This window comes from Thamnophis elegans, chromosome 4, assembly GCF_009769535.1.
Source record: "Thamnophis elegans isolate rThaEle1 chromosome 4, rThaEle1.pri, whole genome shotgun sequence".
In the NCBI taxonomy this organism is placed as follows: domain Eukaryota; kingdom Metazoa; phylum Chordata; class Lepidosauria; order Squamata; family Colubridae; genus Thamnophis; species Thamnophis elegans.
Genome location: NC_045544.1, coordinates 139,868,949 through 139,894,429, shown reverse-complemented (window position 1 = coordinate 139,894,429; position 25,481 = coordinate 139,868,949). Strand labels below are relative to the sequence as shown.

Genomic DNA, 25,481 nt, shown 5'->3' with positions numbered 1-25,481 from the left:
TCTCTATCTATTCATCCATCCACCCATCCATGTATTCAGCTATAGTATGTATGTATGTATGTATGTATGTATGTATGTATGTATCTATCATCTATCTATCTATCTATCTATCTATCTATCTATCTATCTATCTATCTATCTATCTATCTATCTATCTATCTACCTACCTACCTACCTACCTACCTACCTACCTACCTACCTACCTACCTACCTACCTACCTTCTTTCTTCTATTTTATTATTTATTAGTTATATATATAAATAATATAAATATATTATTTATATATATTAACATATATAGGCTGTATGTATGTATATATGTATGTATGTATGTATGTATGTTCTAGCATAACTCTGGAACGCCTCGCGCAATTTCAACTAAACTTGGTACACAGATGACTTACTCTCTGGAAACAAATACTGTGGGGGTAAGACACAGTGTGTGTGTGTGTGTGTGTGTGTGTGTGTGTGTGTTCCAGCATAACTCTGGAATGCCTGGACCGTTAAGGAGAGCGAGTGTGGCATCCTACACTGGCAATTGTTTGTGACGTCATGGGAGGGAGAAGGGAGAGCCTGGGCCATTAAGGAGAGCGAGTGCTGCGTCCTAGAGCAGCAACAGTTTGTGATGTCAGTTCCTTTGCAGCTTCCTCTGGAAAGCCAGACATGACGCTTGCCCTACAGTGGACCAAAGAGGAGCGCATGGGAGGGGGAAGGGAGAGGGCAGGGATGATGGGCATGGGAGTAGGGGGAAGAAAGGCCCTTCTCAATGGCTCCTTGTCAGAGAAATGCTTCAACATCTATAAATACCCGGGCAACGTTACTTGCTAGTTTAGAAGATAGACTAACCTCATTTGTTAGTTTGTTAGCTAGTTTCTTATTTTTAAGGAGAAAAAATTGAGAATTTCAAGCAAGGTTGCCTGGAAACTCTCCTGTTTTTTTTTACCAAAAGAAAAAAGACCAGAAACCACAAAAGTGAAATAATTTAGACTGATCAAACTGTGTCCTGCAATTAAGTGTTTTCCTTCTTGTCCATCTGTAGTCAGTCCTCGATTTAAGACTTCAATGGAGCTCAAAATTCGTGCTACTCAGCGGGGGACGTGTGTGAAGTGTGCTTTGCCCAATTTTGCCATCTTTCCTGCTACGGTCGTTGAGTGAATCACTTCAGTTATTAAGCGAGAAACGCGGTCGTTAACGTTGCTTTGCCACATTTGTGAATGCTTCCGTTGTCAAGTCAGAAAGCCAGTCATTAAGTGAATCTGGCAAAAGGTGTCACAGCTGACCCCAGGGACACTGCGACCGTCGTAAATAGGAGTCAGTTGCCAAGCATCACCCCGGGGGAATGCTACAATGGTGATAAGTGTGAGAATTCGCCGTAAGTCACTTTTTTTGGCGATCACGTGACGGCAGGAACCTTGTGACCGTCATAAATAGAATAGAATAGAATGTTATTATTTGTATGCCGCCCTTCTCCGGGAGGACTCAGGGCGGCGAACAATTCAAAGGGGAAAAGGGGGAACATAAAACGAAATACAGATAATTAAAATAAGCAAGAGTCACACAACCATACAAGTCAAGAGGGGAGGGGAACTCATCACCCCCAGGCAAAGCCAGGTTTTGACGGCTTTTCGGAAGGCCTGGAGAGAGGTGAGGGTCCGAATCCCTGCGGGGAGTTCATTCTAAAGGGCCGGAGCTGCTACAGAGAAGGCCCTCCCCCGGGTAGTAGCCAGATGGCATTGGCTGGTAGATGGAACCCGGAGGAGGCCGACCCTGTGAGATCTAATGGGTCTGTGGGAGGTAATTGGCAGCAGGCGGTCTCTCAAGTACCCAGGTCCAATACCATGAAGGGCTTTATAAGTGACGACTAGCACCTTGAAGCGTATCCGGAGACCAATAGGCAGCCAGTGCAGCTCGCGGAGGATAGGTGTAACGTGGGTGTACTGAGGCGCACCCACAATCGCTCGTGCGGCTGCGTTCTGGATGAGTTGAAGTCTCCGAATACTCTTCAAGGGCTGCCCCCATGTAGAGTGCTTGCCAAGCGTCTGAACTTAGATGACGTGCCTGCGGGGATGCTACAACGGTCGTAAAGGGGGGGGGGGGGAACGGTCACAAGTTGATACTCAGTGCCGTTGTAACTTCGTTAAACGGTCATTAAATAAACTGACTGACTGACTACCTGTGTTTAATGGCCGGATGCCCTTCCTGTCACCAATGCAGAGTTTTGCTCAGCAGATATGACCAGAAAGATCATAAAATGGGGCCAAACTCACTTAACAACTGTGGTTTTTTTTGGGTAACAATGGAAGGTTGTGCTCAATTGTGGTCATTAATTCGGGGCCTACCTGCAGAGATAGTCCTCAACTTACAACAATTCTTTTAGCGACCGTTGAAAGGTACTTAAAAAAAGACACATTTGCGAGGGTCACCACCTCTCTGTGGTCACATGATCTGCATTTGAAATGCTCGACAAGCGATTCCTATTTACGACGGCCGCAGTGTCCCGGAAAGGAGGGGGGTGGTGTCACACGATTTCCTGTTACGACCTCCTGTCCAGCAAAGTCAACAGGGAAGCTGGATTCACTCAACAACCGGGCGACTCACTTAACGACGGAAGCGATCTCACGATAAATCGGGGAGTGGGAGGGGAGGGGAAGCTCCCTCGACAGGTCTCTCACTTAGCAACGTCATGCTCGTAAGCCGAGGACGGACCTGTACCGCTTCCCGAACTCGAGCGCATCACGGGAAGAATTGTGGGAACCAAGAAACAGGATTGGCAGAAGGTACATTGCGGGAGAAACAGAGATATCGACCGAGGTGGTGATGGGCCGTTCTCGGGACCCCCTTGACTTACAAGGTTCGGGCGGGGGTGGCAAAGGAGGGGGCGGCTCTTCAGTGGTGGCCGCTGCGGCCGCGTTCGCCGCCGCGGCTTCGTTCGTCATCGATCGGGTGACCCGGCCCTTCCGTCGGCCTTGGCTGTTGGCCGTCTTACGCCCCCTCGGAGCTGTGACCTCCCGCTCCTCGGACTCCTCGGGCTGAGCTTCGATCTTCTCCTTTTCCTTGATATTTTCCCTGGGGGGGGACACAAAGGGGGGGGGGGAAGGGGGGAAAGAGTCAGGGATGGCTGGGACAGCTGGGTCGGCGTGACCTGGATGGCGAGAGAGACACGGACGGGCGGCTGAGGTAGGAAAGGGCGTGAGCTACGTAATCCTTACTAGCTCCTGCTGGCAAGCTGGAGGAATCTCTGGCAGGGGCTCCGAGGGGCAGACCGACCCGGCAAGGAATTCTGGATTGGATGAAAGGGACTTTTTGATACCAACGGAAGAGAAGGTGCATTGCTCAGGGTTGAACTGTGGGGTCCTTAGTGCTCTCTGAGCTTGGTGGTTTTCTTACAGACGGGGAGGAGGAGGAGGAGGAGGAGGAGGAGGAGCTCAGAGAGCACAAAGGAGCCCATTCTCCTCCTCCTCCTCCTCTTCTTCCTTCCCCTCCGCAAACCCTCCCTCCTCCTCCTCCTCCTCCTCTCCTTCCTTCCCTCCGCAAACCCTCCCTTCTTGCACTGATGATGTTATCAAGTTGGGTCATGAAATGTCGACAAGGAAACCACCAAGCTCAGAGAGCACCAAGGGCCCCACAATCTTTCTCCTCCTCTTCCTTCCCTTCCTCCTCCCCCCTTCTAGCACTGATGATGTTGCCTAGTTTGGTTATGAAATGTCTACAAGAAAACCACCCAGCTCAGAGAGCACCAAGGGCCCCTGGCAAGGAAAAGTCGTAAAACGGGGCAAAACTCGCTTCCCAAGTGCTTCACTTAGCAACATAAAGCTTGGGCTCAACGGTGGTCTTAAGTAGAGGACTCCCTGGGCTTGTGCTACCTTCCCTGTAATCAACCAGGATTCTTTCATAGGCCTTTTTATGCCACCAAGGGAACGTTACTGCAGACGCCCACACCTGAGCACACCTGCGCCCGGGCACACGAACACACCTGTGAGGTAACCGACAGGCCTCCCACCCCCCTCCACCCTCCCAGCCCCACCGCGGACGGACTTACTTGGATTCCTCCTTCTCGTCTTTTTCCTCCTCATCTCTTTTCTCCTCCTCCTTTTTCTCAGTTTTCTCGGCTTTCTCCTCCTCTATTTTTTCTTCGACTTTTTCTTCTTGGGAAGGACGAGAGATTTGTTGCTGAAACGAGAGGCCGGGCGAATTACAGGCGGGCCTCGACTTACAACCGTTCGCTTACTGACCGTCCCAAGTTGCAACGGCACTGAGGGGAAAAGGGGGACTTGGGAGCGTTTTTCGCACTGACAAACCGTGATCAAAAATTTGGACGCTTGGCGGCTGACTCACTTTTACGACGGTCGCAGTGCCCCCGGGGTCACGCAATCCCGTTTTGCGACCTCCCAACAAGAAAAGTCGACAGGGATGCCAGATTCACTTGACAACTACGTCACTAACTGAACAACTGAAGGGATTCACTTAACAACCGTGGCAAGAAAGGTCGTCATTCCACTTAACAAATGTCTCACTTAGCGACAGGCATTTGGGGGCTCCGTTGTGGTCATAGGTCGAGGACTACCTGTAGACAAGGCGGCCATTATCATGGGAAAGGGGAAGCGAGGGGTCTTGGGTGGGAGGGAGATGAGGAGCTTAGAAACAGAAAACACAAGTCCTCAACTTATGACCGGCTGCTTAACGACTGTTCAAAGTTGCGAAAGATTGATATGACAAATATTACGGCTGTTTGCATTGTCCCACTCTCACATTTTGGTATGTTTTTGATCAAAGTTGAATTTTCCTGTGATTTTTCAGCCAAAAAAAACCCAAAACCCTATAGCGAAATAAATTGTTTCGCTTAACGACCTCTGATTTTGTTTTAGGGCCACTTTGCTCACTTAACAACCGCCAGAATAAAGCTCCTAAGATTGGAGTCAGACACGTCCCATCCTGCTTTACATCCCTCAATAGCTGACTTATGACCGTAATGGGCAGGCTCTGTGACGGTCATATCTTGAGGAGTACCAATATTTTAAGGAGAAAAAAAAAGAATTTTCAATCAGAGGAGAATTTGCAGTTACAAAGGTAGAAACACGCTTACAAATTCTCAAATGGTAGACGTAGTCCTTGACTTACAACAGTTAGCGATAGCAATAGCAATAGCAGTTAGACTTATATACCGCTTCATAGGGCTTTCAGCCCTCTCTAAGCGGTTTACAGAGTCAGCATATCGCCCCCACAGTCTGGGTCCTCATTTCAGATAGATAGATAGATAGATAGATAGATAGATAGATAGATAGATAGATAGATAGATAGATAGATAGATGATAGATAGATAGATAGATAGATGATAGATAGATAGATAGATAGATAGAGATAGATAGATAGATAGATAGATTATGGATGATAGGTAGAGAGACAGAGAAAGACAGATGGCTGATAGATAGGATAAGAAGATTACATAGATAGATAGATAGATAGATAGATAGATGATAGATAGATAGATAGCAATAGCAGTTAGACTTATATACCGCTTCATAGGGCTTTCAGCCCTCTCTAAGCGGTTTACAGAGTCAGCATATTGCCCCCAACAACAATCCGGGTCCTCATTTCACCCACCTCGGAAGGATGGAAGGCTGAGTCGACCTTGAGCCGGTGAGATTAGAACCGCTGAACTGCAGATAACACCACCTCGGCTCAGTTAATTCAGTGATGGTTCAAAGTTACAACTGAAAAAAGTGACTTATGGCCATTGTTCACAATTATGACCGCTGCAGCATCCCCATGGCCATGTGATCGAAATTCAGACGCTGGGCCACTGGTTTCCATTTATGACGGTCGCCGGGGGTTTCGCAATCCCCATTTGCAACCTTCTGACAGGCAAAGCCAATGGGGAAGTCAGATTCACTTAACAACCGTGTTATACTGACTTAACCACTGCAATGATTCACTTAACTGTGGCAAGGAAGTTGATAAAGTGAGGCAAAATTCATTTAGCGGGGGAGGGAGGGAGGTGGGGAATGAAGGAAGGAAAGATGGAAGGAAGAATGAAAGAGAAAAAGAAAAAGAAAGAGGGAAAGAAAGGACAGAGAGACAGACACAGAGACAGAGAGGATGGATAGGTGGATAGATTTAGGGAAGAAAATAGGAAAGAGGGAATATGAGAAGGAAGGAAGGAGGGAGGGGGGAAGGAAAGAAAGAAAGTAAGAAAGAGACAGAAACAGAGAGGATAGATGGATGAATAAGGGAAGAAAATAGGAAAGAGGGAATATGAGAAAGAAGGAAGGAGGGAGGGAAGGAAAGAAAGAAAAAGAGAAAGAAGGAAAGAAAGAAACAGAGAGGAGGATAGATGGATGAATAAGGGAAGAAAATAGGAAAGAGGGAATATGAGAAAGAAGGAAGGAGGAAGGGAAAGAAAGAAAGAAAAAGAGAAAGAAGGAAAGAAAGAAAGACAGAAACAGAGAGGAGGATAGATGGAATGAAATAAGGGAAGAAATAGGAAGAGGGAATATGAGAAGAAGAAGGAGGAAGGAAGAAGAAAGAAAAAGAGAAAGAAGGAAAGAAAGAAAGACAGAAACAGAGAGGAGGATAGATGGATGAATAAGGGAAGAAAATAGGAAAGAGGGATTATGAGAAGGAAGGAAGGAGGGAGGGGGAGGGAAAGAAAGAGAAAGAAAGAAAGAAAGAAAGAAAGAAAAAAGAAAGAAGGAAGGAAGAAAGGAAGGAAAGAAAGAAAGAAAAGAGACGGAAACAGAGAAGAGGATAGATGGATGAATAAGGGAAGAAAATAGGATAGGGGGAATATGAGAAGGAAGGAAGGAGGGAGGGAAAGAAAGAAAAAGAGAAAGAAGGAAAGAAAGAAAGACAGAAACAGAGAGGAGGATAGATGGATGAATAAGGGAAGAAAATAGGATAGGGGGAATATGAGAAGGAAGGAAGGAGGGAGGGGGGAGGGAGGGAAAGAAAGAAAGAAAAAGAAAGGAAGAAAGAAGGAAAGAAAGAAAAGAGACAGAAACAGAGAGGAGGATAGATAGATGAATAAGGGAAGAAAATAGGATAGGGGGAATATGAGAAGGAAGGAAGGAAGGAAGGAAGGAAGGAAGGAAGGAAGGAAGGAAGGAAGGAAGGAAAAAGAAAAGAAAGTCTCCAGTGTTTGAAAGAAAACTAAGAGGTAAAATAAAATCCATTTGTTGGTCATCAAAGCCAATGTTTACTTAAAAAAATATATCAAGTACTTCTATTCCTGAGCCAAGTCCAACATTTTCCCTGAAACACACACACACACACACACACACACACAAACAAACACATCCCTGCATGACAGCCTCTGTTGCACTCCATGTCAGCTGTTGCAAGTTTAAAATACCCCTGTAATATTTAGATGAATAGGTTGGAGAGCAGAGGAGGGAGGGACGGAGGAGGGATCGGGTTTCTGGCCAGGAAGCCCCCAGCCCCTGTCCTTGCCTCCTCCGTTTATTTAGAAGAACCCAAGGCCTTGCCAAGGCAAATCGTCCCATGTTGCGCCAAGACAGGCTACGGGACTCTTGTGTGTGAGGTTGGTTGTGAGTGTGTGTGTGAGAGAATGAGGGTGGGAAGCAGGGAGAGAGAGAGAGAGAGAGAGAGAGAGGAAGAAAAAGAGGGAGAGAGAGAAAGAGAGAGGAAGAGAGAAAGAGAAAAAAGAAAAAGAAGAGAGAGACAGGAAAAGAGAAAGAAAAAGAAAAAGAGAAAGAAAGAGAAAGAAAGAGGGAAAGAGGGAGGGAGAGAGAAGGAAAAAGAAAGACTGAAAAACAGAGAGCAAGAAAGAAAAAGAAAAAAGAGACAGGAAATGAGAAAGAAAGGAAAAGAATAAGAGAGCAAAAGCGAGAGAATGAAAGAAAGAAGAAAGAAAGAAAGAAGGAAGGAAGGAAAGAAAGAAAGAGGAAGGGAGGGAGGGAGGAGGAAAAAGAAAGACTGAGAAAGAGAAAGAGACAATAAGAAAGAAAATGAAAAAAGAGATGGGAAAAGAGAAAGAAAAAGAAAAAGTGGGAGAATGAATGAATGAAAGACAGAGAGAGAAAGGGGGGAGGGAGGAGGGAGGAAAAAGAAAGACCGAGAAAGAGACAATAAGAAAGAAAATGAAAAAAGAGATAAGAAAAGAGAAAGAAAAAGAAAGTGAGAGAAAGAAAAAGAAAGTGAGAGAAAGAAAGAAAGAAAGAAAGAAAGAGGGAGAAGGAAAAAGAATGGCTGAGAAAGAGAAAGAGACAGCAAGAAAGAAAAAGAAGAGAGATATGGAAAACAGAGAAAGAGAAAGAAAAAGAGAGCGCAAAAGCGAGAGAAAGAAGAACGAAAGAAAGAGGGAGAGGGAAAAAGAAAGTGAGAAAGGAACAGAAACAGAGATAGGGAAAGAGAAAGAGAAAGAATGAAACAGAGAGAGAAAGGGGTGAAGGGGGGTGGTGAAAGAGGGAGGTTGGGGGGGGGGGGGAACCAGATGTAGGGATGTCCAACCATGGCCAATTTAAATCCTGTGGACTTCAACTCCCAGAATTCCTGGCTGGGGAATTCTGGGAGTTGAAGTCCACAGGTCTTAAACTGGCCATTTGTAGCAAAGACACAATTCGTCTAGAAGACTAGAATCAAAAGCACAAACATCCTGAGGCTCCTCCAGATGGAAGATCCACGGATTGTTCCAGAATTCGATCTCTCGACAGGCGTCTCCAAGCCTCCTTGTGAGTAAGCACAGGCCCCAGACCAGAAAGTGGGAAAACCCTGAGTTCCAATCCTGCCTTAGGCAGGAAAGCCGGCTGGCTGGCCTCCCTCACAGGGTTGTTGTGGAGGTGAAAAATAGGACGAGGAGGAGGAAGAGGAGGGAGGAAGCTTTAGGCACGTCTGCCATCTTGAATTATTTGTATACAATACAATAGCAGAGTTGGAAGGGACCCGGGAGGTCATCTAGTCCAACCCCCTGCCTAGGCAGGAAACCCTATGCCGTATAAATATATATATATTGTTTATATATTTGTATAAATAATAAAAGGGGCATACAGGCGGTCCTCGACTTACGACGACAACTGAGCACAGAATTTATGCTGCCAAGCGAGACGTTTGCTCAGGGAGTTTGGCCCCATTTTGAGACCTTTCTTGTCACAGTTATTAAGTGAATCACTGCCGTCGTTAAACTTGGTCACTTTGTGAATCCGGCTTCTTCCCCACTGTGACTTTGCTTGTCAGAAGGTCGCAAAAGAGGATCACGTGACCCCGGGGGGGGGGACGGGGACACACTGCGACTGTCATAAATATGAAACAGTGGGCAAGCGTCGAAATATCGATCATGTAGGTGACCACAGGGATGCTGCAATGGTCGTTAAGTGTGAAAAACGCTCGTGACTCGCCTTTTTCAGTGCTATTGCAACTTCGGACGGGCTGCTGTAAGTCGAGGAAAATAAGGATCTTTTGCAAAGCAGGGTATAAAATTTAAAAACAGGCCACTTTAAAAAAAACAACCCAATTTTTTATTTTAGGCGGTCAAAGAGAATGTGAATCCATCACTTCTAGACGAGACGGGCGGTGTACAGATGGAATGAATACATCTATTAAATAAATAAAATTTAATAAAATACATTTCTGAAAGACAGAAGAGGGTCTTTAGTGCTCGGGGTTGAACTGTGGGGGTCCCTGCTGATTTCTGAGCTTGGTGGTTTCCTTGCAGACGTTTCATTCCCTACATTCATTACTGCGCTGATGATGTTACCTAGTTGGGTCATGAGACGCCTGCAAAGCAACGAACCACGCTCAGGGATCACCAAGGGCCCCACGGCCCTTCGCCTCCCCTCTCCCTTCTAGCACTGAGGATGTTAGCTAGCTGGGTCATGAAATGTTTGCAAGGAAACCACCAAGCTCGGAGAGCACGAAGGATCCCACAGTTCTCCTCTTCCTCCTCTCTACAATCCCCCTCTCCTTTGGAATTGATACTGTTCCCTAGTTGGGTCATGAAATGTCTGCAAAAAAAACCCCTTAAACTCAGAGAGCACCAAGGATCCCACAGTTCTCCCCTTCTTCCTCCTCCTCCACCTCCTCCTCTTCTTCTTCTTCTTCCTCCTCCTCGTCTCTGCAAACCCCTTTCCCCTCTAGCACTGATGAGGTCGTCTAGCTGGGTAATGAAACATCTGCAAGAAAACCACCAAGCTCAGAGAGCACCAAGGACCCCACAGTTGTCGTCCTCCTCCTCCTCCTCCTCCTCCTCCTCCTCCTCCTCCTCCCCCCCTCCCTTCTCCACCTGTTCCAATCCTCAACCCCCCCCCCTCCCTTCTAGCTTGAAAGATGTTACCTAGTCGGGTGGTGAAACATCTGCAGCAAAACAACCCACCATAGAGAGTTACAGGGACCGCACCGTCCTCCTTCTCATCTCCGCAAACCTTTCTAGCTCTTGATAACATTACCTAGCTGGGTCATGAAACATCTGCAAGGAAACCACCAAGCTCAGAGAGCACCAAGGACCCCACAGTCTTCCTCCTCCTCCTCCTCCTCTTCGCAACCCCCCCACCGTCCCTTCAAGCACCGAGAATGTTATCCAGTTTGGCCCAGAGAGCACCAAGAACTCCACAAATAAATACAATTCATCTTCAACTTGAGACAGACAGACAGACAGACAGACAGACAGACAGACAGACAGACAGACAGACAGGATGGGTTTGTCACCAAGTCCAGTTAAAGCTCAACCAATGAAAAAGTTCCGAAGTTAGCATCTCTCTCCCCCCACCACCCCAGTTTTAAAAGAAGCTCTAAGTTCATTATTCAGCAAACGGAGCAAATCCAACTACCTGCCCAAAAGCCAGGTATAGAGATAGATAGATGAAGGGATGGATGGATGGATGGATGGACGGACAGAAAGACATAGGTGTAGATACAGACATACAGATATGATAGAGATAGAGATGAGAGGTAAGTAGGTAAGTAGAAGAAAGAAAAAGAAAGAAAGAAAGAAAGAAAGAAAGAAGGAAGGAAGGAAAGAAAGAAAGAAAGAAAGAAAGAAAGAAAGAAAGAAAGAAAGAAAGAGAAAATTGGGTGGATTGGATAGATGTTAGATAAGACAGATAAGAGATACAAGTAAGATGATAGATAGATAGATAGATAGATAGATAGATAGATAGAGATAGATATAGACAGACAGACAGACAGACAGACAGACAGACAAGAGATATAGGATGGATGGATTGACAGACAGATTGATATAGATACAAATATGATAGATAAGATAGATAGATAGATAGATAGATAGATAGATAGATAGATAGATAGATAGATAGATATGAAAGAGAAAGATGATAGATAGATAGATAGATAGATAGATAGATAGATAGACAGACAGACAGACAGACAGACAGTCAGTCAGTCAGTCAGACAGATAGATAAGAGATATAGGATGGATGGATTGACAGACAGATTGATATAGATAGAAATATGATAGATAGATAGATAGATAGATAGATAGATAGATAGATAGATAGACAGACAGACAGACACACAGACAGACAGTCAGACAGATAAGAGATATAGGATGGATGGATTGACAGACAGATTGATATAGATAGAAATATGATAGATAGATAGATAGATAGATAGATAGATAGATAGATAGATAGATAGATAGATAGATAGATAGATAGACAGACAGACAGACAGTCAGTCAGTCAGTCAGACAGATAAGAGATATAGGATGGATGGATTGACAGACAGATTGATATAGATAGAAATATGATAGATAGATAGATAGATAGATAGATAGATGATAGATAGATAGATAGATAGATAGATGATAGATAGATAGATAGATAGATAGATAGATAGATAGATAGATAGATAGATAGATAGATAAAGATGGATGGACAGACAGATTGATATAGATTCAAATATGATAGATAGATGATAGACAGACAGACAGACAGACAGACAGACATATAGATAGATAAGACAGGATAGGCAGTTGAGAGACAGAAAGAGACAGAAAAAGAAAAGGCAAACTACCAAAAACACAAACCTTCCATCGCCTGAAGCCTCTTGGATCGACGTACCTGAACGCTCATCGGTGGCCGGGGGAGGGGAGTAAAAAGCTATCCGTGGGCCCCTCCCCCCGGAAGGGGGGAACGGCAAACAACCACAAAAAGAAGGCAAAGTTTGCCGACCAGGGCTCTCCCCCTCCCTCCCTCCCTGCCAGGCCTGGCAGGGGGAAGAAAAGAGTTACTACCTGACCCTGCCAGGCGGTGATTCCGGAGGGGGGGAGGGAGGAAGAGAGGGAGGGAGGGGGGGGGGGTTAAAGTGGAAAGAAAAAGAAGAAGATAATAAGAAGGGGTGGTCTTCCCGGCCACTTTAATCCCCCCCAAGTGAAGGGAGACAGTCCTGGCGCATGTGAGCAGCGCTAATCCCGACTGGGTTACCCGAGGTGATGCCGCGCGGAGCGAGGGCAGGATTAGCTGTCAGAGCCGCCGGCGTGTTTTTTTTTTTCCTATGTGGTCAGCTGGGCCAGCCGTGCCACCTGCCGCGGCTCTGATTCACAGGGGCTGACCGAAGGGAGGAGGGGCCCCCTTCGCCCCTGCAACCCATGCCCAGTCCCCCCCTCCCCCTTACACTCTGCAAACCGGGTGAATTTTTAAAGCCTTATTTATTATTATTATTACTACTATACCTTATACGTTATTCATTAAACATGAAACTCACTCAACTGAACATTTAAAGAAAGAAAGAAAGAAAGAAAGAAAGAAAGAAAGGAAGGAAGGAAGGAAGGAAGGAAGGAAGGAAGGAGGATGGATGGATAGATAGATAGATACACAGAGCTAGAGATAGATAGCTAGATAGATGATAGATAGATAGATAGATAGATAGATAGATAGATAGATAGATAGATAGATAGATAGATAGATGATGATAGATAGATAGATACACAGAGAGCTAGAGATAGATAGATGATAGATAGATAGATAGATAGATAGATAGATAGATAGATAGATAGATAGATAGATAGATAGATAGATAGATAGATGGATGGATGGATGGATGGATGGATAGATAGAGACAGAGCTAAAGATAGATAGATAGATAGATAGATAGATAGATAGATAGATAGATAGATAGATGATGGATGGATAGATACACAGAGAGCTAGAGATAAATAGATAAGATGATAGATAGATAGATAGATAGATAGATAGATAGATAGATAGATAGATAGATACACAGAGAGGTAGAGATAGATAGATAGATAGATAGATAGATAGATAGATAGATAGATAGAAAGATAGATAGATGATAGATAGATAGATAGATAGATAGATAGATAGATAGATAGATAGATAGATAGATAGATAGATAGATATAACTAAAGATATAAATATAGCCAGGAGCTTAGGTGGTGGTATTATTATTATTATTATTATTATTTACTACTACTACTACTACTACTACTACTACTACTACTACTACTACTACTACCATGTTTCCCCGAAAATACGCCATGTCCTGATAATAAGGCCATGCCACATTTTTCTGGTGGGCAAAAATATAAGTCCCCCCCCCCTGCATATAAGCCCCCTGGACAACCCCTCACCTCCGGCCAGTCAGAGCGCCACTCACCAACCTAGCAGTATCCCAAAGGTACCAAGGCGCGGGAACCTGGGGGGAGGCAAAGCTGATCGCGTTGCTTGGCGCCTTCGGGATACCACTAGGTTGGTGAATGGCGCTGTGCCCGGCTGCAAAGGGGCTTTGCCTGGTGACTGCTGGTGAGCGTGGTCGCTTCATGGCTGCTGTGTTGCGCTGCTACGAGAGCGCAACACGGCCATTCGCCCCTGAGGCTGTGCCCGGCTCTTTGGGAGCCCGCTCGGAAGGGAGCAGCCGCCCGGCCACCCCAAAACAATAAACCCTCCCCTCATAATAAGGCCCAAGCCATATTTTGTGGGTAAAAAGGAAATAACATCCTTTGTTTCGTTTCACTTTATTTTACTTTTACTATTTTATTTTACTGTACTATTTGGAACCCTGAAACGACTGTTGCTGTATCCCGGGGATCAAAATTCAGACGCTTGGCAACTGACTCGTATTTATGACGGTTGCAATTCGCTTAATGACAGTGGCAGGAAAGGTTATAAAATGGGGCAAAACTCCCTTAACAAACGTCTCGCTCAGCAACAGAAATCTGGAGCTCATTTGTGGGTCGTAAGCCGAGGACTACCCGTATAACAAAGCCAAGAATGCACCCAGACGCACAGCCAAAGATGGAAATAATTCCTCCTCGCTCAACTGAGGCTAATCTGGGCCCAATACACGTGAACACATTCCAAAAAGGAGCACCGTTAAAAGCCAGCCTTTCCCACTGTGAGAACACCAGGGACTAGAACTGTGTTTGGGGAACCTATGGCACGCATTCCAGAGGTGGCATACATAGCTCTCTCTGTGGGCACACGTGACTTCGGCACCTGCCCTTCTAGTTTCCGGCACTCTGGAAACATGTGCGCACCAGCCGGACGGTCTTTGCAGGCATTGGAGGACTGAAAACGTCCCAAAACCAGCCCAGAAAATGCCTAGAAAAACCGTGACCCGTCAAAAGCGCGTTCCACAAAAGCGCGGTCGACGAAATCGCGTATGTGACGTCATCACAATGCGACGAAAAAGATCGAAAAATTGAAATAAAAATTAAATTACAGCAAGACGATTCACATAAAGGTAAGGGTTAGGTTAAGGGTTAGGGTTAGGTTAAGGGTTAGGGTTAGGGTTAGAGCGTTAGCGTTACGTTTTTCGTTAGGTTAAGGGTTAGGTTTAGGGTTAGGTTTAGGGTTAGGTTAAGGGTTAGGTTTAGGGTTAGGTTTAGGGTTAGGTTTAGGGTTAGGTTAAGGGTTAGGTTTAGGGTTAGGCTTAGGGTTAGGTTTAGGGTTAGGTTTGGGGGGGTTAGGGTAAGGTTTTCGCTTTATTTTTACATTTTTCGATCTTTTTCGTCGCGCTGTGATGACATCACATACGCGCTTTCGTCGACCGCGATTTTGTCGTCCGCGGTTTTGTGGTGGAACCAGAAAAACAGCCCAAACCCAGGCTGTTCTTTGGAATATTTCTGGGTCATTTTTCAGGCCATTTTCCAAAAACAGCCTAGAAAAATGCCCTGAAAATGCCCCGAAAAACAGCCAAAAACCAGGGTGTTATTTGGGTTATTTCCGGGCCATTTTTCAGGCCGTTTTCCAAAAACAGCCCAGAAAATGCTCTCAAAAACAGCCAAAAACCAGACTGTTCTTTTTCAAAAACAGCCCGGAAGGCATGCATGTGCCATCCAGCTGATCTCCGGGTTTCCTCTGCTCTGGCGCACCCAACATGCACATGTGTTCCGGTTTGGCGACTCGGTGCCGAAAAGGTCCGCCATCCCTGGACCAGAAACTCCAAAGGGCAACTCACCTGGTTTCTCCCTCGCCGCTTGCCGTAGTTCCTCCGCACCAGGGCCTTGTAGTTTTCGTTTTTCTTGGTCAAGTAGTAATACAAGACGCAGTCCGGCACGTTCTGGAAAGGCCAAACGGGGAGACCGTTCGTTAAAAGGAGAAACTTTTCCCTAAAGCGAACGGGCAGGCGAGAAACTCTGGTCTTAACATTCGGCGCGACAAACAAACCGCCATGTGGAAATAACAGAGATGGTGGGACAGCCATTTCCCATCAGATGTTTAAAGGGGGGGGATTCCTGGGGCTAAGAGCAGCTGGAAATCACTGGCCCAAAGAAAGGATCAGCCAGGTTCAGATAATTCAACAATGGGTTTTGTGGGCGTGGCTAGGCGGTCACGGGAATGGGTGGGCGTGGATGCAGCAACCTTCGGATGTCTTTTAGGATGTTGCGTTGTATTATATTGTGTTTTGTGCTTTATTGAGTTTTGTATTATGTGCAGTTATTGGGTTGTTGCGCATTGTATATCGGATTGGATTGAGTTTTGCATTTTGTACAGTGTTGTGTTGTTGCCTATTGTGTGTTATTGGATTGGATAACACTGGGCTAATCACTTTAGGCATGACTGGGTCTGGGTGACTTTGGGTCTCTCTCTCTCTCTCTCTCTCTCCCCCTCTCCTCTCTCTCTCTCCCCCTCCCTCCCTCTCTCTTTCTCCTCTCTCTCTCCCCTCCCTCTGTCCCCCTCCCTCCCTCCTCCTCTCCTCTCTCTCTCTCCCTCCCTTCCGCCCTCTCCTCTCTCTCCCTCTCTCCCCTCCCTCCCTCTCTCCTCTTTCTCTACCCCTCCCTCCCTCTCTCCCCCTCCCTCCTCCTCTCCTCTCTCTCTCCCTCCCTTCCCCCCTTCCTCTCTCTCTCCCTCCCTCTCTCCCCTCCCTCCCTCTCTCCTCTTTCTCTCTCCCCTCCCTCCGTCTCTCCCCCTCCCTCCCTCCTCCTGTCCTCTCTCCCTCCCTCCCTTCCTCCCTTCCTCCCTCTCCTCTCTCTCTCCCTCCCTCTCCCCTCCCTCTCTCCTCTTTCTCTCTCCACCTCCCTCCCCCTCCTCTGTCTCCCTCCCTTCCTCCCTCTCTCCTCTCCCTCCCTCCCTCTCTCCCTCCCCCTCTCCCTCCCTTCCTCTCTCCCTCCCTCCCTCTCTCTCCTCCCTCCCCACCTCCCTGTTCTTGAATTATTTATCAAATAATAAAAGTGGAAATAATAATAATAATAATAAAAATAAAACATAGTAAAGTGGTGAAATGAAGTAAAAAAGTGAAGTAAAACAAAACAAAGTAAAATAATCAAATAAACTAGTAAAGTAAAATAAAATACCGATAGTAAAAGTAAAATAAAGTAAAACAAAACAAAGTAAAATAATCAAATAAAATAGTAAAGTAAAAGTAAAAGTAAAGCCAAGTAAAGCCAAGAAAGACGATGGGAAGATGATTGTTGGGCTCTGTAGCTTCTGGCCTGATTGTTCCCCATGATAACGAAACTCCATCTTACCTTTCTTTCTAAATAGGAAGCTATGAGGCCAAAGTTTTTAGGATGCTGGACAAACCTGTAATCAAAACAAGGAAAACAGCCAGGTTTAGGCAACTGCCTGACTGACTGACATGCCTCCTCCTCCTCCTCTTCCCTGCAAACCCACCCACCCACCCACCCCCGCTCTCTTCTAGCACTGATGGCGTTCCCTAGTTGGGCCATGAAACGTCTGCAAGAAAACCACCCAGCTCAGAGTTCATCAAACTCCCCACACTTAAAATGTTCTTTCCAGGCACCCTTAAAAGCTTCTAAATTCAACTGCCAACTTGACACTCAAGCAAATTATATATAACGTCCAACGTATAACGTCCTACTTGTCAACGACTACTTCAGCTTCAACCGCAATAACACACGGGCAAACGATAGATACAAACTCAAAATAAACCCCTCCAAACTCGATTGCGGAAAATACGACTTTGGCCACAGATTGGTCGATGCCTGGAATGCTCTCCCTGACTCCGTTGTTAGTTCCTCAAACCCCCATATTTTTCACCTTAAACTGTCCACTGTGGACCTCACACATTTGCTAAGAGGTCCCTAAGGGGGCGTGCATAAGCGCACCAGCGTGCCTTCCATCCCTGTCCTACTGTCCCCATTGATATGGGCTCATTTTATGTGCTCGTGGCCACGTTACACTTATTTATATCCATCTACTTGTACCAATCTCATGCGGAAATGTCCATGTTTATCCTAATGCATGTTACCTTCTACAATACAATAGCAGAGTTGGAAGGGACCTTGGAGGTCTTCTAGTCCAACCCCCTGCCTACGCAGGAAACCCTATACCGTTTCAGATAAATGGCCATCCAGCATCTTCTTAAAGACTTCCAGTGTTGGGGCATTCACAACTTCTGGAGGCAACTTCTGTTCCACTGGTTAATTGTTCCCATTGTCAGGAAATTTCTCCTCAGTTCTAAGTTGCTTCTCTCCTTGATTAGTTTCCATTCATTGCTTCTTGTTCTGCCCTCAGGTGCCTTGGAGAATAGCTTGACTCCCTCTTCTTTGTGAGAGATATTGGAAGACTGCTTACATGTCTCCCCCTAGTCCTTTTCATTAATACAATTACAGTACAATACAATACAATAGCAGAGTTGGAAGGGACCCTGGAGGTCTTCTAGTCCAACCCCCTGCCTAGGCAGGAAACCTTATACCGTTTCAGACAAATGGCTATCCAACATCGTCTTAAAGACTTCCAGTGTTGTGGCATTCACAACTTCTGTAGGCATTTTCTGTTCCACTGATTAATCGTTCTCACTGTCAGGAAGTTTCTCCTCAGTTCTAAGTTGCTTCTCTTCTTGATTAGTTTCCACCCATTGCTTTTTGTTCTGCCCTCAGGTGTTTGGGAGGTCCCCTCCAACCCTGCTATTGTATTGTATTCTATTGCATTCCATTGTATTCTATCCTATCCTATTCATTATTCTATTATTCTATCCTATCCTATCCTATCCATTATCCTATCCTATTCTATCCTATCCATTATTCTATTCTATCCTATTCTATCCTATCCATTATTCTATTCTATCTTATTCTATCCTATCCATTATTCTATTCTATTCTATTCTATCCTATCCATTATTCTATTCTATCCTATCCAATCCAACCCAATCCATTATCCTATCCTATCCAATCCATTATCCTATCCTATCCTTGTCTTCATCCTATCCTTATTCTTCTTAGGGTTTCCTGCCTAAGGAGGGGGTTGAACTAGAAGACCTCCAAGATCCCTTTCAACTTTGCTATTGTATTGTATTGTATTCTATCCTATCCTATTCTATCCTATCCAACCCAATCCATTATCCTATCCTATCCAATCCATTATCCTATCCTATCCTATCCTATTCTATCCTATCCAATCCAATCTAATCTAATCCAACCCAATCCATTATCCTATCCTATCCTATCCTATCTTATCTTATCCTATCCTATCCTTGTCCTCATCCTATCCTTATTCTTCTTAGGGTTTCCTGCCTAGCCAGGGGGTTGGACTAGAAGACTTCCAAGGTCCCTTCCAACTCTGCTATTGTATTGTATTGTATTGTATTGTATTGTATTGTATTGTATCCTATCCTATCCATTATTCTATTCTATTCTATCCAATCCAACCCAATCCATTATCCTATCCTATCCTATCTTATCCTATCCTATCCTTGTCCTCATCCTATCCTTATTCTTCTCAGGGTTTCCTGCCTAGGCAGGGGGCTGGACTAGAAGACCTCCAAGGTCCCTTCCAACTCTGCTATTGCATTGCACCCTAGCGGCTTCCCCGAAATAAGGAGGAAGATTACTTTTCTTTGAAGATCTCCTTCTCGTGGTCGGTCCAGACGTTCATGAACTGGCGATCCTTGTAGATCTTCATGGGGTCTTCCATCAGGCCATTCATGTTGATGAACTTCACGCGTCTCTGCTCGGCATCGAACATCATGGGAGGAATGACGGACAGCTGGCGCATCTGTTTTTCGTTGTTCTAGAAGCAGGGGGAGGAGAGGGGGGAAGGGAGGAAGAAGAGTAGGGGGGGGGAGGGAGGGAGAGACAGAGAGAGAGACGTGAACACCGAGGGCATCACCTCTGCCTCTGCTGAGTGGGCCGATGTCAGGCATGGCAGTTCTCCTGTTCTGGTTATTTCCCAAAAGCCAAAGAGACAAGAGAGGCAGAAAAAGGAGGAGAAAGACAATAACAAAGTTGGAAGGGACCTTGGAGGTCTTCTAGTCCAACCCCCTGCTCAAGCAGGAGACCAGGCCTAGACTACTGCAGTTAAGAGGAGACTGGCTGATCAGTCTCCTCTTAATAACGTCCAGTGATGGAGTACCCACAACTTCTGGTGGTAAGGAGTCCCACTGGTTAATTGTTCTGGTTGAGAAAAAAAAGGAAGAGGAAGAGAGCGAGAGAAAGACAGAGGAAGGGAAAAGCAGAAAGGCAGAGGAGAGGAAAAAAAGAGGAGGGAGCGAGGGAAGAAGAAAGGAGAAAAAGGAGGGAGGAAAGATGGAAGGAAGGAAGGAGAAAAGGAGGGAGGGAGGAAGGAAAGTAGGAAGGAAGGAGAAAAAGAGGAGGGAGGGTGGGAAGAAGGAAGGAAGCAGAAAAAGAGCAGGGAAGGAGGGCGGAAGGAAGGAGGGAGGGAGGTGAAAAAGAGCAAGGAAAGAAGAATGGCGGGAAGAGGGAGGGAGGGAAGAAGGAAGGTGAAAAAGAGCAGGGAGAGAAGAAGGAAGGAAGGAGAAAAAGGAGAGAGGAGGGAGAAAGGAAAGATGGAAGGAAGGTGAAAAACAGCAGGGAGGGAAGAAGGAAGGAGAAAAAGGAGTGAGGGAGGGGGAAAGGAAAGATGGAAGGAAGGAAGGAGAAAAAGAGGGAGGGAGGGGGGAAGAAGGAAGGAGAAAAAGGAGTGAGGGAGGAAGAACGGAAAGATGGAAGGACAAAAGAAGAAGGAAAGAAGGAAGGAGAAAATGGAGGAGGGAGGGAAGAAAGTTAAAAAGAGTAGGGAGGGAGGGAAGAAGGAAGGAAGAAGGGAGGGAAGGAGAGAGGGAGGGGGAAGGAAGGAAAGAGAAAAAGAGGAGGGAGGGAGGGAGGAAGGAAGGAGAGGGAGGGAGGTGAAAAAGAGCAGGGAGGGAAGAAAGGAGGAGAAAAAGGAGGGAAGGAGAAAGATGGAAGGAAGGAGAAAAAGGGGAGGGAGGGAAGGAAGAAGGAAGGAGAAAAAGGAGTGAGGGAGGGAGAAAGGAAAGATGAAAGGAAGGAGAAAAAGAGGGAGGGAAGAAGGAAGGTAAAAAAGAGGAGGGAGAGAGGGCAGAAGGAAGGAAGGAGGGAGGAGGGAAGGAGGAAGGGAGGGGGGAAGAAAGGTGAAAAAGAGCAAGGAAGGAAGGAAGAAAGGAAGGAAGGAAGGAAGGAAAGAGAAAGAGGAGGGAGGAGGGAAGGAAAGAAGGAAGGAAGGAGAAAAAGAGGAGGGAGGGAGGGAGGAAAGAAGGGAGAGACGCCATCTCCCCAAAATGGTGTTTAATTCACTTAACAACTTAAGTGATTCGAATAACTGGCAAAAAAAGAAAGGATGCAAAATCAGCTGTGACTCAACCCCCCCAAGCTGGCTTAGCAGTGGGAATGACTGTCCTCCTACATCCCGGAGACTCCCTGTACCAAAACCCTCATTTTGATTTTGATTAATCCAGCTCTAGCAATGACCCACAGCTTCCAAAAAAAAAAAAAAACCCCACAACCTTTTCATAGAGATTGGGGCCCGGTCTCTCCGGGGGAGCGCCTCCCCCTTCCCTTTCCCGCAAACCTTCCGGGGAAGGTGGTCGCTCTCACCTCCTGTTCCGACAGCCCGTCGATGATCTCGGAGATTTCGTGCTCGCTCCGAGCGATGGTGGCCGAAAGGCCAGTTCCTCTTTGGCCAACCCTGCAGAAGCGCCAGAAGGGAAGAAGGTCAAGGAGAAGAAACTTCTGTCTTTTGGGGGCCTATCAAGTAGATGTGTTTACGAGGAGTGGTGTTCGATCCTAGGTAGAGGAAGATATTTCTCTCTCTGGGCACCGTGAGAATATATCTGAACAAAACTCCGCATCGGAGACAAGAAAGGTATCCGGCCAGTAAACCCTCTGCTAGCTTCATTCGGCTGCCCAGGCTCCACCCCGCAAGGGATTATGGGGTCGTTCAAAGATGATGATGATGATATAGATGTGTGTACGGGTAAGGCCTCGTCTTACAACCGTTTGTTTAGTGACCGTTCAAAGTGACGACGGCCCTGAAGAAAAGGACCGTTTTCCACGGGGTCACGTGATCAAAATTCAGAGGCTTGGCAACTGGCATGTACTTATGACAGTTGCATTGTTCCGTGGGGGGCGGGCGTGTGTGTGTCACGTAATCAACTTTTGTAGCCTTCTGACAAGCCAGATTCACGTTAACAACCATGTGACTAACATAACAAGTGTGGTGATTCACTTAACGACTGCGGAAAGAAAGGCTGTAAAAGGAGGCAAACTTCGCTTCGCAAATTTCTCACTGAGCGACAAATGAGTGACTCAATTGTGGTCGTTAAGTCGAGGACTTCCTGTACTTTCGTTGTGTTCCTTTGTCATTGTTTATTTTATAACCCGCTCCCTACTAAATAAGAGGGAAGCGGGGGAACCCTTGCAGGGCAGAGCTGAGGATTATGCCCAATTCTTAGCGGACAAAATTGCTCGGTTTCAGTCGGACTTGGACTCCATCTCTGCAGTTCCAGCCGAGGCACAAGAGGATGAAGTAGACCATCTCTGGGTTGAGTTTCAGGATGTTGCCCCCGGGGATGTGGACAAGGCCATGAGGGCTGTAAGTGCCTCCACCTGTGTACTGGACCCGTGTCCCTCATGGCTGGTTACTAACAGCAGTGAGGTGACACGAGGCTGGATCCAGGCGGTTGTTACCGCCTCTCTTCGGGAGGGGAACTTCCCCGCCGCGTTAAAAGCGGCGGTGGTGAGACCCCTCCTGAAGAAGCCATCCTTGGATCCAGCTATTCTTAATAACTATCGCCCGGTCTCCAACCTTCCCTTCCTTGGGAAGGTTGTTGAGAAGGTGGTGGCCTTCCAGCTCCAGCGGTCCTTGGAGGAAGCAAGCTATCTTGACCCCTTCCAGTCAGGCTTCAGACCCGGTTACAGCACAGAAACCGCTTTGGTCGCATTGACCGATGATCTTTGGAGAGCCAGAGATGGAGGACATCCCTCCATCCTGGTTCTCCTTGACCTCTCAGCAGCTTTCGATACCATCGACCATGGTATCCTTCTGCGACGACTGCGGGAGGTGGGAGTGGGAGGCACCGTGTTGCGGTGGTTCTCCTCCTACCTCTCGGACAGGTCACAGTCGGTGTTAGTGGGGGGGCAGAGATCGACCCCTAGGCCCCTAACATATGGGGTGCCTCAGGGTTCGGTCTTATCCCCCCTACTATTCAACATCTACATGAAACCGCTGGGAGAGATCATCCGCAGGCACGGGATAAGATACCATCAATATGCGGACGATACCCAGTTGTATCTGTCCGCCCCGTGCCAACTCAATGAAGCGGCAGACGTGATGAACCGAGGCCTTGAGGCCGTTATGGACTGGATGAGGGCTAACAAGCTTGTACTCAACCCAGAAAAGACCGAGTGGCTGTTGTGCTTTCCTCCCAAAGATTCGACCAATATTCCATCACTCAGGCTGGGGGGTCAAATTTTACACCCCTCAGAGAGGGTTCGCAACTTGGGAGTCCTCCTGGATCCACAGCTATCCTTTGACCACCACCTGACGGCTGTGACCAGGGGGGCATTTGCCCAGGTTCGCCTGGTGCGCCAGTTGCGACCCTACCTGAATCGGGAGGCTCTCACAACAGTCACTCGGGCCCTTGTGACCTCTAGGCTGGAATACTGCAATGTGCTCTACATGGGGCTGCCCTTGAAGAGCATCCGGCGACTTCAGCTAGTCCAGAACGCGGCCGCGCGAGTGATCGTGGGTGCACCTCGGTTCACCCACATAACACCTATCCTCCGCGAGCTGCGCTGGCTACCTGTCGATCTCCGGGTGCGCTTCAAGGTGCTACTAGTCACCCATAAAGCCCTTCATGGTAGTGGGTCTGCGTACTTGAGAGACCGCCTTCTGCCAATTACCTCCCTGCGACCAATTAGATCTCATAGATTGGGCCTCCTCCGAATTCCATCTGCCAGCCAGTGCCGGCTGGCAACTACAAGGAGGAGGGCCTTTTCAGTAGTAGCTCCGACCCTTTGGAACGAGCTCCCCGTGGAGATTCGTACTCTCACCACCGTCCAGGCCTTCCGCATAGCCCTTAAGACCTGGCTAGCCCGTCAGGCCTGGGGACAAAGATAGCCGCCCCTCCCGAATGATGAATGAATGTTGCCCATTATTTTTACTTATGTGTGTCTATGTCATAGTTTGTATTCCCCTTTCCTGATTTTATGTGAGCCGCCCTGAGTCCCCTCAGGGAAAAGGGTGGCCTATAAATGTTAATAAACTCAAACTCAAACTCAAAACTCAAATTGTGCTATTATTTTGTTTCTGTTTCTATGTCTGTTCATTCTTCATTTTTATCCCTGAAAACTGCCTAGAGTGGCCCCTTGGCGAGACTGGCAGGAAATAAATAAATTAAATAAATGAATGAAATAATTTATTACAATACAATAGCAGAGTTGGAAGGGACCTTGGAGGTCCTCTAGTCCAACCCCCTGCCTAGGCAGGAAACCCTATACCATTCCAGACAAATGGCTCTCCAACGTCTTCTTAAAGACTTCCAGTGTTGGGGCATTCACACAAACCACCCATAAAAACCCAGAAAATTCTTTTAAATTTTCTTGGGAGTTTTTCAAACTCAGCCATTGTCTTAAGCAGTTTCCTCTCTCCTCAGTTCTAAGTTGCTTCTCTCCTTGATTAGTTTCCACCCATTGCTCCTTGTTCTACCCTCAGGTGCCTTGGAGAATAGATTGACTCCCTCCCCTGAGATATTGGAAGACTCCCATCATATCTCCCCTGGTCCTTCTTTCTATTAAACTAGACATACCCCGTTCCTGCAACCGTTCCTCATATGTTTTAGTCTCCAGTCCTCTAATCCTCTTTCTTCCTCTTCTCTGCACTCTTTCTAGAGTCTCCACATCTTTTCTACATCATGGTGACCAAAACTGGATGCCGTATTCCAAGTGTGGCCTTACCAAGGCCTTATAAAGTATTAACACTTCACATGATCTTGATTCTATCCCTCTGTTTATGTAGCCTAAATTTATTTAATTTAAAATTAAATAAAAAGCAGCATTAGCAATAGCCCTTAAACTTATGTACCACTTCACAGTGCTTTTGAAGCCTTCTCTAAGTGGTTTACAGAGTCAGCCTCTTGCCCCAACAACAATCCGGGTCCTCATTTTACCGACCTCGGAAAGATGGAAGGATGAGTCAATCTTGAGCCTGGTGGGATTTGAACTGCTGAACTGCAGGCAGCAGTCAGCTGAAGTAGCCTGCAGTACTGCACTCTAACCACTGCGCCACCTCAGCTCTCATTATTTGATAAATATTTAATTAATACACAAATCTTTTAGAAAGATTCAACATTTTTAGATGAAAGTTTAAAGATCTAAAGATTAAATAAATTGAAGCAATAAATAAATCATTTATTTAAATTTTTACTTAATAAAAATTGAATAAATCTTTATTTAAGAAAGATTAAAGGCCTTTAGATTCAAGAGCTAAAGATGAAAGAAATTAAAGGAAAAATAAATCAGTCGTAAATTTAAAAATACAATAAATGATTAAATTAATTGATCTTTAATCAAAATTGAGTAAATAAATCTTTATTTAACAAAGACTAGAGGCATTTAGATTAAAGATTAAAGATCTAGAGATAAAACATTCAATAAATTAAAGGAATAAGTTGAATAAATCATAAATCATAAATAAGTTCAATAAAATTTTAATAAAGATTTAATAAATAAGTTTTTAATAAACATTAATGGTCTTCGGATTAAAAATCTAAAGATTAAATAAATAAATAAATAAATAAATAAATAAATGGAGGAGGGGTAAAGATGAAAGAGGAAAAATAAATCATTCATTAATT

General features: G+C 45.9%; 1 protein-coding gene across 1 annotated transcript in view; it reads right to left on the bottom strand.

Annotated features, from left to right (window-relative positions):
• NCOR1 (nuclear receptor corepressor 1) overlaps positions 1–25,481 on the bottom strand; it is a 156,216-nt gene that overhangs the window by 83,651 nt on the left and 47,084 nt on the right. The window contains exons 11-17 of the mRNA XM_032216146.1: positions 21,223–21,313; positions 19,221–19,399; positions 16,897–16,951; positions 15,387–15,488; positions 4,039–4,169; positions 2,687–3,065; positions 821–872 (exon numbers count right to left, since the gene is read on the bottom strand). Of these exons, the coding sequence (XP_032072037.1) occupies positions 821–872; positions 2,687–3,065; positions 4,039–4,169; positions 15,387–15,488; positions 16,897–16,951; positions 19,221–19,399; positions 21,223–21,313 (989 nt within the window). The remainder of the gene's footprint in view (positions 1–820; positions 873–2,686; positions 3,066–4,038; positions 4,170–15,386; positions 15,489–16,896; positions 16,952–19,220; positions 19,400–21,222; positions 21,314–25,481) is intronic.